Below are 14535 nucleotides of genomic sequence, written 5' to 3'. Positions count from 1 at the left end.
GTGCCATTGGATTTGAACCTTCAATACAAAAGGCACTGAGTGATCACAGCTTTACTTCAGATTTTGAGAAGGATTAGATTTCTAAAGAGGTTACTTAACATTGGTTACAAAAACCACATAACTTCTTTCACCTCTCCATTTCTGATAATTTTTCACATACTGTACAGTAGTATATTTTTAAAAAATCATCACTGTATCTCTTGTCTTTAGCAAACTAAAACAAAAATACTTGTTTTCTTGCTAATTGCCATTAATAGGCATTGGGAACTAATAATTGAAATATGTTTAGTGGATTTTATAGCCCAAGTAGATCTAGGATCAGCCTTCTCCACAATATTCATCTGTGCAGAACAAACACTTTGTATAAATGAAATATGCTTCACAGAAAAGAGAACATGTCACAAATGACTGGAAGAATGAAACCTTAAGAGACCCAAGTGGAACTTGCTTGCTATTGGGGAAAACGATAGCATAATTTGTGAAATATCTGGGTAATCTCATCTACTACACAGTCTTGAAATGTATTTTCCAGTTTGTAAGCCAGTATATTTTTGGCAAAAGGAAATAATGTTTGGCTGATTATTATATGTTGGAATGCACCAGACGAGAGGGATATATTCATAATTGCTACCTGTACTATAGAAACTGATGAGGCCAATCTTATATGTAGAAATACTAAACATAAGGAGCAAACTCACTAACCCACTTGGAAATCTCTACAGACTGTACTAGTTTTTTAACTCTACGGGCTTTTTGTCACAGTTTCTAGGAAGATACTTTAAAAGAAGGGTTGAAAGCATCAATTGGACATGATTTTACTATAAAGTGAAGCACTTAGGAGAGAAGACTGTCAGACATCAATAAAGGATCCTTACTTTCGTAATTTGACCATTAATGAGTAAATTGTATAATTTATTATGCCTCCTCATATGTTTGCAGCCTCTTTCAACCAGTCTGTCAATATGATCAGTTGAGTTTATGGAGACCTGCAATAGTTAAACTCTCATGGTTGGTTGATCCTTGTGAGGCGAGCTCACTCGAGTTCATTCTATGTTATTGCGTATTATGAATATAAGTTCATAATATAGTACTAAGATAGGCTAGGGTTTAGATCTGCCTATCTTGGATATCTTAGGGGAAATCATATGGATATAACTTTGGCAGATATGTATGTTTATATATTTTTTTATTTTTCCAGTTTGTAGGGGTAAATGGGGAGTGGGGACAGATGAGGGTAATTTCTTGCTCAGTTGATCTTTCCCCTTTCTAGATGGGTTTTATCATAAATTAAAAACTTGCCTGTTTACCCAAGCCTTCTATTGGTTTCTGTATTTTTTTTATTACATGCCTAATTACTGTTGTTATTATTTTTATTAATTTGTTTTTGGTGTTTTAATCATTTCAGAGTTTTTGTGTTTCTATTGTAATTTTCACCTCTTTTTTGCTAATTTCTTCAAACTTTTTAAATGAAAAGTGGTACAGAAATACAGCAAATAATTATATTAAAAATGAGCATTTAGTAAACACAGCTTTCACTTAAAAATGTTATTTATATCCCAAGGCAGCATGCATAGCACTTACCCTATGTTTCCCATAATATTTTATTTTTTATTTTATTGATCAAATTTCTACACCGTCTCTTGTGTAGATAATAAATCCTGTGAGGTAGGTTTGGCTGAAAGAGGGTGACTGCCCCTCCACTATCTTGATAGGTACACTACATCTTTCAAGCTACAGTAAAACTGTTGTGGTCCGCTAGCAGCCTGCAGAGCTGGCAGCAGAGTTAGACAGTGAGGAAGCTGGGGAGGAACATGGGCCAGTCCTGGAGTCTGGGGAAGGCCCAGATGAGGGCTCTGCATCGGAGGCAGAGATGAGACCACGGCGATCTGGGAATGATGCGCGGACTCCGGAGCCTCCAGAGTCGGACAGCAGAGAGACAGAGGAACAGGAGGAGCCTGTTCCTAGTGCACTCATGCGCAGAGCTGCCAGAAAGCATGAACAGTTAAAACAAAAGGGACGACTTGGGAGTAAGGCCTGGAGATGATTGGCCCCTTCCATAAGGCTTAAAAGAGGAGCAAAGGCACGTGGGCACTTTGCAGGAAAGCAACGTTGTTAATTCTGTTCCCAGTCAGCAACTCTGTTTGATTCTGGAATCCGTGTGGCTTTGCCAAGTAGGTCTTTGGCAGAGGGTCAAGGGAGTTAAAGGTTGGTGGTTATCCCAAAGGACTTCTCCAGAAGGACTTTTTGCAACTAATTGGGACTCAGCTGTGAATGTACGTAATTGACAGCTGTTGCAATAAAAGAGGTTTTTGGGACTACTCGTTTGTTTTAATGACTCAGGAAGCCTAGGTCACAACAAAAACTCGGGTTTACCCATTGCTAGCCCAATACTTTAATTACTGTACAAGACTGACTCTCATTTAACATTACCAGAGGTCAGGAGAGTCCACATGCTATGGTTAAAAAAAAAAAAATCAAGATGATGGTCACAATGATTTAATCAAAGCCTGCACATAAAAAAATAAAAATAACAAAAACAGATGGAACTTTGATTATACCATAGTGGCTGATATCTTGATCTTTTAACCATAGTCTGTGGATACCTCTGATAGAAACTGAGTTTTACCTACAAGTCTTATACTCTCCTTTCTCAGTTTGGGTATAAATGTATGAACAATTGGTTGTCTATAAATCTACTTATTTGTATTTCATTAGCTACACCAATTGCATTGCTTTTTGGACAACAAGCTTACTGATCTTGGCCTCTTCCTAAATAAGAAATAGAAAATTTATGAACTACTGGTGTGGTATACCCACACGAAGGCTATGTACTGAATAATCTTATATTTATACCCATCTTAAACTCAGCAAACAAACAAAAAAGGGTAAGGAAACTACTGAAAAGGAAATTGTGTTATAACAGCTTAGTTCTGCCAAGTAAGTCAATCAACAGTTCTTTTGAAATATGCTCCCTGGATGCATAAAGAAAAGTTTTGCAGTCACAAAATACTTTCAGAATGTTTAAAAAGTCCTCTGTTATTCATAGCTAGTAAATAAGAATGCAATTAGTATAGAATCAGTTTTCTCCATAAAAGCCTTCCCAATTGCAAAATATGATGCAATATACAAAATACAACATGTGTAGAAAAGTATAACAGCATTAGGTGATCTTTAGCTGCTCTGGAAAATAGTTGGTTAGCCAGAAAAGCCATTAACATTTCTCATTTACTTATGCTTCAATGATATTGTGTAATAGCTTTCAATACTATCTTTTTGTAATGAAGTTTGCAAAATCGGATTCCCTTAGCATTACTACTCTTTCTATATTTTCCAGAAGAGTAACTACTGACTCATTTGCTCTCTAATTATATTTAAAAGACAAAATGTATGCAATGTTCTTACCCTGACACCGAGTATCCTCAACAAGAACGTAGCCAGACGGGCAGAAACAGTAGTAACTACCTGGCTGATTAACACATTCATGCTGGCATAGAAATTCTGAGAAGCTGCATTCATCCATATCTATAAATATAAGAATATGAAAAAAAGGATGCTCATTCTTAATAGAAATGCTATTACTTTTTATCTAAAATTGCTATTTTAGATTCGCAAGTGACCTAGTAGCAAAGGTAAGTGAAACCTACCCCTGAATTTAATTTTCAGCAAATCTGGAGTATACTGCAGCACATTGGAAAAGACACAAAAATCTTGTGAACATAAATAATTCAATGTAGTTTCTGCAAAGGGCTACTCAAGTAAAGAATTTCACAATGTTGCGAAGATTATGCAATCTTCACAAAGTTTGATGGAATCCAGATGCAAATATGTGTTACTTGATATATTTAGGGAAAAGAGGCCAAAAACATTTTAATGCATAATTCAAGTGGGAAAAAGACAATAACAGTTTAAGTCACTGATATCTTTTGACAATAATAGGGGAGAGGAAATTAAGACAGTCAATTGCATTTTCTTTCATTTTTGGGCTCCTGGAATTAAATCTGACTAGCATAAATTTATTTTCTGGTAATAAAGAAAAGGAAGCTCTCCAACCTGAAGATGCCATACCTAAAACCATTGTTGACAGCCTGATTCAATTCTCTTGTGGACCATAATCAACCACACTGATATAGATTTTGTTTTACCTGCCACTCTAAGTTTGAGAAAGAATGGCATTTATATGTTCCAATTCCTAAATTTATGAATGAAAATGGGGTGAAGGCAAAGACATTTAAGAGTGCTAAATAAAAGAACATTGTTTTAAATCTTTGAGCAAGTTCTACATTGTTCTTTTAAATAAAAAGTAATACGAGCATTGAGGTTTGGCACATAGATATAGTAATCCTTGGACTGTATAACTAATGAAACCAGATTCTGGAAAAGGGAATGTAAATGATATATTTATGTTCATTATTTGCCCCAATAAGTAAATAAGCAGCCCTACCCTGGAGTGATGTGTCAAAAACAAGCGTTTAGAATGAGTTGTGCTAATTCTTAATCCAGTGCAACATCATGGGAAAAATGCTAATATAGGAAGATAAAGAAAAGTCAGCTGTCCTTCTCTAGGTCTGGATCTTGAAGTGGTTTAAAATAACTTTCTACACATGCTCTTCTGGCTTCCAAGAGGCAAAGTTAACAGTTACTTATATTAAATTGGAAGAAAGAGAATTCCCACCCTGCCTCAATACTCATTTTTTGCATTGCTTGAGTAGACATTTTCATTTAAATAGGCACAATGGATTTTTCAGGATATCAGTTTCATACTAAACCAAATGCTTCATGTGAAAACCAAAACAACATAATTTCCCAAATATAGTTATATAATTTTTGCTGCTATTGTGGGTTTGAATTAATTGACTCAAGTGGTCATTTTTAGAAGTTTTTGTGGCAAGAACACAGGCTGATGCATTTCAGTTTCACTGCTGAAAACCAAGCAATCTGTAACTGAGAGTGTTTCTGCAACAAAATACACATGGCTATAATCCTGGGCATAAGATTAATGTATTTACTATGGCATAGAGTTTCATGAATTGGAATCCACTTCATCAGTTATGCAAGATGTTATCTGATTCCCCAAACTGGGGATGAACACAAAGCCAGAAATATGAAATACAAATAAAAATTGAGTATGAATTTTTTTTAAAAAATTGGGTTATACCAACCAGGGAAGGAGATTATTGGAGGTGCATCTCTCTTTGTGCTTATACATTTTTCTTATTCCTCCCTAATCCCCACCACCACCAGAGGGATAGAGTTAATAAATCAATATGCTGATATAAAGGAGAGGGCCAGTTCTGAATGTCCCTGATGTATAGTGCCACAGATCCAAGGTCAGTATTGTTTGTTGTGCTCCCCAGACAAATGGTCAGTCAGTGGTGGGTTTCAAATTTTTTTACTACTGGTTCTGTGAGCGTGGCTTGGTGGGTGTGGCAAGGCTTGGTGGGTGTGGCAGGGGAAGATACTGTAAAATCTCCATTCCCTCCCCACTCCAGGGGAAGGTTACTGCAAAATCCCCATTTCCTCCTGATCAGCTGTGTATGTTCAGAAGTGATTTGCCAATGCCTTCTAGCCTAGGGCTAAGAGAAAATGACTGGCCCAAGGTCACTTAGCTGGATAGGAATTCATAGCTTTCCAATTTCAAGCCCAGTGCCTTTAACCACTACACCAAATTGCCCCCCTATTATTAGATACAGATATATTTTCCATTTGATTCAATTCTCAATTGAGAATTGAGGATTTCTTTCAGAATACATTCTTCTCCAAAGCTTGGTTTCCTTTTTCTAACATTAGATTGTACTGTACTGTGGAATTATTTGAAATGATTGAACAGCGAATATATGCCCGTGATCAAGTTACTAATTGTTTCCTAATTATTGCAAGAATATTCTCAATATTATAAGAATTAATTTTCTTATTTATGTCACATTTTCAGAATTCCTATCTTCAATGTTAAGTGAGAAAACATGTTTATTCCCCTCCTCCAAAAAAGGTTTATTTCCTCCCAAAGTTAAGATACTCCACAATAATTTCTACTTACCAGTACAGCTGATACCATCTGTCTCCAATTCATAGCCAGGATCACAACGACAAAGGAATGAGCCATAGGTGTTGATACAGTTTTGTACACAAGGGTTGCTACCTGTACATTCATTCACATCTGTGGATAGCCAGTTCTTAGAAAATTAATAATCTTTCTCAAGCTTTAATTAATATTTACAGCTTTGAAAAAATATCTACAATAAATACTGCAATCCAAGCTTACTTTTAGATATTTAAAATAATAATATAACTACTTCCCACCCTCAAAATCCTAAAACTAGGATCCCTCTTTATTTCTATTTGCTCTGCTCCAAAGTAATCACATACAGTACTCCAATCTTCATACAGGAGATCTGAAGTTTGTGTTTCTTATCTGCTATTAGTCCACAGATGAGTATCTTCAGCAATATAGCAAACTTGGATCCCATTGGTTGGCCTTCTAGATCACCTGCTGGTTAGCCAAATGTAACCAACTTTGATCAAAAGTAACCAACTTTTGATAAAGATTTGTGTTTGTGTGTGTGTGTGTTTGTATGTGTGTATGTATGTGTGTGTGTGTGTAAATCATGGTTACAATCTGGCACATGTGTATCAGTTGTTTACTCTCTCTTCTTAAGAGATCGTGCTCTTTTTCTTTCTTTCATTTAGGGACAGATATTTCAAAAAGTCAGTTTAGGATAAACATTGATTGGGGTAAAATAAAAATTTTCCAATTTCTCAACATTAACAACATGGATGCCTAAACATTGGAAACTAATACAAGCATTGAAACATGAATGAATACAAATGCATTGTATTGCCCCAAGTACAATAAATCATCCATTAATGTGGTTTTAAGTATTATACATGCTATTAGAAGTTACTACTAAATATGTAGTACTGGACCCAGGGGGAATGCAGGCCAATCAGAAAATTCTTCCATTTATGAGCAGAAATCCTGTGATCATAGGTGGAAAAGGAGAAGTCTCACATATAATTCCTTCTGATTTCCATATATTTATTAGTTGCCATGGTTCATAACATTTATTACATAACCAGTTGGAAATATGAATTTTTCTCTCTTTAAGCCAAATACATTCCCCTGAAAAACTATTCTATGGCTCAAGACATAAAATGGAATTCTACCAATAAATATTCCCTTAGTGCTCATGACCAATGACCCATTTTTGAACTTGCTTAATAACCATTTTATATACAGAATCCAATTTTTACTGGCGTAGAGAGTTTCTTTTTTCCAAAAGGAAAAAGCAGAGATAAAGAATAAATGTGGAACATGCAATCTCAGTATATAATTAAAAAGGTAGCAATAAATATACATGTTGAAGTGGCTTTCAGTGCCCATTAAACATTAGTTATATTATCTCTAGGCCTTTCCAGCCTGTAAGTGTGAATACATACATAAAAGTTGGAGTTTAATGCATTTAATTGTTCGTTTGTTATGAATGATTCTGTATTAATATAGCTAATTATAAAATGGTTACATTACTCTGATGACATATTTTCAAAAAGCGAAAGAGTAGAAAGTTGCTGGGATAAATATATTCATAATATTCTGTGAATACCGATAGAGGAGAATATTTGTAGCTCAGGGTTGAAATGAGGGCTCCTTGGTGGTTTCTGTTAGTATGGTAGTATGTTATATGAATGTTGACATGAATTCCTGCTTTTTCTCCCTCTTCCCTCCTCTACACAATACCTTGACACGATCTTCCATCTTCATTCAGTACAAATCCTGGGTTGCAGGTACAGGAATAGGAGCCAGGTACATTGGCACATAGTTGCTGACAGTATCCATAGCGACATTCATCTATGTCTAGTAAAAGAGTTGAATTAGAAGTGAAACCATTTGCCACATTGGGAAAAAATTAGAAGCCAATATCTCTTAATAATATTTATTAACAGACCTTAAATAACTATGGTGTAATCAATAATTATGTGGTTACGGCTATCAGATTGCATGCACAATTTTATTTCATCACATATTGCAATCTCCTTTCATTTAAAGTCTTGTTCAGCAGCTTACTAAGGGCAAGTGGCATCAACACTTGCCCTTGGTAGTACAGTGGTCTAAAGCACCCTGTTATTAAGACCAGCTGCCTGCAATTACTGCAGGTTTGAATCTCGCCAGGCTCAAGGCTGACTCAGCCTTCCATCCTTTCTAAGGTAGGTAAATTGAGGACCCAGTTGTGGGGGCAATAAGCTGACTTTGTATAAATATACAAAAGGATGAAGGCTATTGCTTAGCGCATTGTAAGCCGCCCTGAGTCTCCGGAGAAGGGCGGCATATAAATCAAATTAAAAAAAAAACTTTTCTTTCTTTCTTTCTTTCTTTCTTTCTTTCTTTCTTTCTTTCTTTCTTTCTTTCTTTCTTTCTTTCTTTCTTTCTTTCTTTTTGGTTCTCCTTCTCCGGAGACTCAGGGCGGCTTACAATGCGTTAAGCAATAGCTTTCATACTTTTGTATATACCTGCTTAGTAGGGCTTTTGGCCCACGCAAGCGGTGTTCTTTTTTATACAAAGTCAGCTTATTGCCCCCATAATCCGGGTCCTCGTTTTACCTACCTCAAAAGGATGGAAGGCTGAGTCAACCTTTATAACTGCACTCTATTTGTTTTTAGCCTAATTCAAACCATGCAAGCAGAGATCAAGCTGTTTGATATGTTCATTTGAAGCACAGACTAGTGGCTCAGTGGCTAAGACATTGAGCTTGTCGATTGGAAAGGTCAGCAGTTTGGTGGTTCGAATCCCTAGTACAGGTCTCCTGCATGAGCAGGGGGCTGGACGAGATGACCTGCAAGGTCCCTTCCAACTCTGTTACTGTTACAGATCATTTTTGGCCACACTGCAAATCCTCTGTCAGGAACTTTGACTGGCAATAAGCAAAATACCTATTTCAGCTTCTGATAAGCATAACACAGCTGGGCTGAGATATGAAGGGCCTGATTGCATGAACTGGTGATGAAAACCAAGACTTTTTGCTTCCCAAGGCAATGAAAATGGTGCTATCCTTCCATTTCTATGTACAAAGGTCAATTCGTTGGCAGTTGAATCTTATTTCATGCCAGATGACACAATGGAGGAACCAAATGGTAGACAGTTATTTTCATTCTGTTAAGTTTTTCTGAGGAAAGGACCACTGAAATGCCTAAATAGACTTAAAGGTATGTAGGGGAAGCCATTTTTGATCATCTCCATGAACTGCCAGATTGTAGACAGGACATTCTGGGAGTTGTACTCTAATCTACTAGTTAGAGGATAGCTGCTTTAGATAATTCAATCTACTCTGGTGAAGTTCATATAACACAGTTCATTAGGTGGTTGTGCTAATTGAACATCTGTGGTTGGTAAAGCATGGTTTAGTTCAATATGCAAATTCAAACAATTGTGGATTATTTAGCACAAATTTAATTGAACTATTTTTTTTAGTGGTTACAGATTGTTATAATGCTGTTGGCAAATATTCAAAATCAGGAAGAAAGGAATAACAGATGGATGGATGGAATTAATAGAGAAGTAATAGTAAGATGGGTGGCCAATAAATTTAATAACAAATAAAAAATAAATAACCAATAGATTATTTGGCATAACAGCTAGCAGTTTGATTGTTGTCCTCTTGGTGCACTTATGTTTTTTAAACATAGTTAATAACTTTGTTATCTGAGCTGATTGATAATTAAAAAATTGAATTGACATGTAGAGCAGAAATGCAGAAGCATTAGGCATATGACCAGGGCCACTTGTGAAGTTCCAATTAAATTGATTTAGTGCTCATGCCTATGCACAAGAATCTAGCCAATTAATGATTACCACTATTTTGGCACTAGTTAAGGTTTAATGGAATTCAAAAAGTGTTGGATTTAGTCTGCTTCTGGCAACCTAGAAGCTCTAGGCTTCTCTTTTGACCCTCCCCTCCCCCAGGCTCTGCCACCTCTTCTCCTACATTGGTGACTAATAATATTAGTAACACCTAATGCTTGGTCAACTTTTGTTCTTCCAAGTGTTAAAGGATGTACTTAGTCATCTAGATAGCCCAAGGCCAAGGGGTCACCAATGTGCAGTGAGCAAAGAACAAGGAAAAGGTGATGCAGTACATTGAATATTGAAAGCCTGGATCCAAACACCTGAAAATGAAATTGGGAAGAGGAAGGCAATTGTAGCACTGTGCCTACTCCTGTTGAAATATATATAAATAATGTCAGTTTTAAAAAGCTGGAGAAACACAAATCCATAGCAGTTGATAATGTATGTTATACATTCAGTTAAAATCAGTAGTAATTTAACAACCGGTTCTCTACCCTAATGATTTCTTCCAACAACTAATTTGCCAAACTGTTCAGAAAGTTAACAACCGGTTCTCCCGAAGTGGTGCGAACTGGCTGAATCCCACCACTGATTAAAATATATTATTTTACAGCCCAAAGCACCATACACAAATACTTTAGACATCTTATAAAGTACATCCTACTTCATATCTCTTTTGAAGAATGTTTCAAAGATAGACTCCCATATTTTGTTAATGTTCTCTTTCATTACCTGTTTTACATTATGTTTGAACTTTTACAAATATCTAAATATATGGGCATCTATGTTAGTGCTGAACATTCTTTTTTCACATTTATATTTAATTCAGTTAAAATTCAAAATTCAACAAGCAAGACTGCAATATTTTCACCTGCATTATAAGACAATTTCAGAATTTTAAAAAAGCAGATATACTGTATATATATGAACTGCAGCCAGAAAGGATTACTTTATTTCTTCTTTGTACATGCTAGAGACACAAGTATGCCCAAAAGATAAATGCATTATTTAATAGAATTGAAGTCAACAATTCTGATGTAGGGTTGCAGTTTTTTTTACTTTGTCATCTCAGAAATGAAGAAGAAAAATAATTATATTTTCTAATCATTTCCCTACCACTCCCTTAATCTGGTTCTGTGTCTGCCATTTCTCTAGGTTGCATCCTAGACTGTGTTTATTTGTCCAATAATTTCAAAGTCAATTACTCTATTCCAAAAGTGCCTTTTAGATGATTCCAACAGTTTTTCCTGGAAAATTCTTTGATTATATTCATGGTCTATCTTTCCCAACACCTCAGTTATTTTGGCAGTCAGAAGGCAATACTAGAAAACATTTCTCTCTATTTCCTGTAAACAAGTCACGACGGATTTTTCTTTCAAATAGAGGTATTTTTTCCCCTTAAAATGGAATGTATTGCTATACTTGAATCAAGTATAAGGCTGGAAGTTCACTATTTATCAACCTGGACTAGGAGTTCAAGTTTCTACCATAAAATATCACAGTCACATGTCAGTATGAAATGATAAGGTCATGAGCTACTGGAGTTTTGTATCCAGAAGAGGCTTCAAGTGATGTACTAATCAAATCCTTCATGGTCATGGCTTCTAACTGCTGTTGCAGCAGTAGCCACAAGTCAAGAGTGGGTCCCAAGTTGCAGACTTGATCCTACAAGATAGTAAAACCCTCTCTAGAGCTAAAGAGGGAAGAGTTCTGGAGCCCGAGGATTCTGTTTTAGTGACAGAATTGGGACAAACTGAGATGAGGCAGATTAAACATAGACTAGACCAGTGATGGCTAACCTTTTCCGGACCGAGTGCCTAAAGCGCATGAGCCCAAACCCCCAAAATGCAATGTGCGCCTGGCCCCCATGCATTCACCCCACCCCATGCATGCGCCCCACCCCTGTGCATGCACATGCCCTGGCACATGCCCCCCCTGCATGTGAGCCGTCGCCCCAGTTCAGCTCCGCCGCACATGCATACACACACACCTCTGGCCATCTGGTCTTTGGGTCTCTGCCTTGCATGTGCATGCCCCCCCACATGCCCCACCTCCTGCGCATGTGTGCGCACCCTCCCACACACCCACACGTGCACATGCGTCTGCGCCCCCGCACATGCATGCACGGCAGAAACCCAAGGACCAGCTGGCCAGTGGGAGGCACGCATGCCTGCACGGCAGAGCTGAACTGGGGCAATGGCTTGCATGCCCACAGAGAGGGCGCTGTGTGCCACCTCTGGCACCCGTGCCATAGGTTCGCCATCACAGGACTAGACTTTATTCATTAACAACTGCTATAATGGCTATAACTGAACTAACTGAACGTTCCATCTGACAACTCCTTTTATATGTGAGCTGTCAGACGTCTCAACCAATCAGCACTCGTCTTTTTCCACTCATGCAGCAAGGCCAGCTTGTAACCTTAAAACACTACACCGAGGTTTTCTAAACAAACAGTAACCTGCTGGGATTTATTTAGGCCTGTACCATCCTATCTAGCCTCCCACAAAGTTCAGGCACAACATAGTGACTCCTGCTTGGCCTGAGGTGGAGATATAAAACTGAGTATCAGCAGCATGTTGGCAGCCCAAATCAATGAATGATTTCTCCTAATGTAAAAAAAAAAAAAGACAAGAAAGGGCCATGAAAAAGACTGAATAAGCCCTCTGTAAATGTTGCTCTACACCTTCTTAATCCCCTCTAAAAAGGAAATTTAGTATCTTACTTTGATAGAAAGTAAGGATGAAGTAAAGACCTAATAAATAATAAATACATGTACTTATGCCTCCTTCATATCCCAGAGTTTGACTCCCCCCTCCCCCCATGACTAAACTGCCTGCTTGATTATTGGGAAAGGATCCATAAGGAAGTTGGGGCAGGTCCTCTTGCTTGTTACCTTCTCTTAGCAGAAATTTATTTATTTATTTATTTATTTATTAAATTTCTATACCGCCTTTCTCCCGTAGGACTCAAGGCGGTGTACAGTCAAGAAAAATATAGACACACAAACATCATAAAATTGCTAATTAAAATTGTTACTTAGTTTGGTCAATTAAATAAAACCCAGAATTAGATAACATTTAAAAAATCATTCGCATGTTTGTATGTTTAGCCCTGCCTGTTGGAACATCAGGGTCTTGAGGGCATGGCGGAAAGCACGGAGATCAGGGATATTCCGTATCTCCGGGGGCAGTTCATTCCAAAGGGTTGGAGCCCCCACAGAGAAGGCCCTCCCCCTGGGAGTCGCCAGTTGACATAATTTGACTGACGGTACCCTGAGTAGTCCCTCCCTGTGAGAACGAACTGGTCGGTGGGAGGCTATTGGTGGCAAAAGATGGTCTCGTAGGTTAAATTAATGGTGCCATAGTAACCACAGAATAATCAGCATGACAAAAATATTGTTGTTGTCCATATCCAGAACACATTCTCACTGTTCCAAAGCTGGAGCCCAAGAGTGACTCCCTATGTATGCTGAGCCCATAATGATTTGGAATAAACTCATAGTTATCATGAAACTATGAAAATCCAAGCAAATCCTGAACTCATCCCCTAGACAGAGTAAAATCCAAAATACATAAGATGAGGTTGAATACCCTGGACTGGAAGGTTTAAGGATGGCAAAAAGGGTGATATATCATATTTTTACTTGGTGCATATAGGAATCCATATCCAGCAATCTGTGTAGCAGGGCAATTGACCAATATAAATTTCAGTTAAGTGCTTACTTAAAAGCACCTAGATTTGGCACCAATATAAAGGAAAATAATAAGTGGAGTATTCTAAAGATTTTGTTTCATTTGGTAGAAAGAATAGAATAATCACAATGGTTTGCAATTTAAAAGCATGATGCCAGAGAGAAAGGAATGAAAAGAAACTCCTTGCTCATTCATAGATGAGAGAGAGTGAGAGAGATAGGAGATAGATAACAGACAGACAGACAGACAGACAGACAGACAGACAGACAGACAGATACACAGTCCGGTCATCATAACTATATGATGAACAGAAGGAAATGGCAGGAAATTGTCCTGAAGGGAGAGAAGCCAGATATCTGCTGTTCCCAGTAAGGTTGTTAGACTGTACTAATGTATTTCACCATCTGATGAAATCAGCTGGAACTTAGACCATTGCAAAAGTTCAAAGCAGACCTAAGAGGCTGGAAAAACCAATCACAGCCAACAAAAGCAATACATTCAAAGCAAAGAATCCATTATAGAACTTTCCTAGTGTTTCAGCTAATTTATTCCTTTGATAATGATTGAGCTAGCTCACATGTTTTTGGGGGCTCTTAAAAGATCACCCAAATTTAATGCCCTTTCATATAACATTTTTTAAAATTCCTCTTTATAGTTGGAATTCACGATCTCATCAATTGATAAACATGTCATGAATGTAACAGTACTGTTTGCCAATGTAACACCATAATTTGGCTATGTGCTGGTATTGTGTAACTAAAGGGAATGTTTTCCTCCCTAATCAAGACAGGAAAATATGTTAATCTCTTGATGCCGTTTATGTCCCTTGGAATATGGACAGAATCTAGAGAGGGACATTCAATAGTAATAGCAAGAAGAAACCAGTGGTGGGTTGCCCCCGGTTCGGACCGGTTCTATAGAACTGGTAGTAAAACCAGTGGGAGGGTCCACCCACCGACCCTGACATCATTAGAATGCTTCTGCGCGAGCGAAGCAAGCACGAGC

At 37.5% G+C, this 14535-nt stretch overlaps 1 protein-coding gene across 1 annotated transcript in view; it reads right to left on the bottom strand.

Annotated features, from left to right (window-relative positions):
* Positions 1 to 14535, bottom strand: part of FBLN5 (fibulin 5) — a 50281-nt gene that overhangs the window by 9229 nt on the left and 26517 nt on the right. Inside the window, exons 6-8 of the mRNA XM_034418347.3 lie at positions 7733 to 7849; positions 6035 to 6154; positions 3403 to 3522 (exon numbers count right to left, since the gene is read on the bottom strand). Of these exons, the coding sequence (XP_034274238.1) occupies positions 3403 to 3522; positions 6035 to 6154; positions 7733 to 7849 (357 nt within the window). The remainder of the gene's footprint in view (positions 1 to 3402; positions 3523 to 6034; positions 6155 to 7732; positions 7850 to 14535) is intronic.

This window comes from Pantherophis guttatus, chromosome 1 (genome assembly GCF_059756535.1).
Source record: "Pantherophis guttatus breed Tessera chromosome 1, ASM5975653v1, whole genome shotgun sequence".
Taxonomy (NCBI): Eukaryota; Metazoa; Chordata; class Lepidosauria; order Squamata; family Colubridae; genus Pantherophis; species Pantherophis guttatus.
Note: the sequence above shows the minus strand (reverse complement) of the source record. Positions and strands in the feature narration are given on the sequence as shown.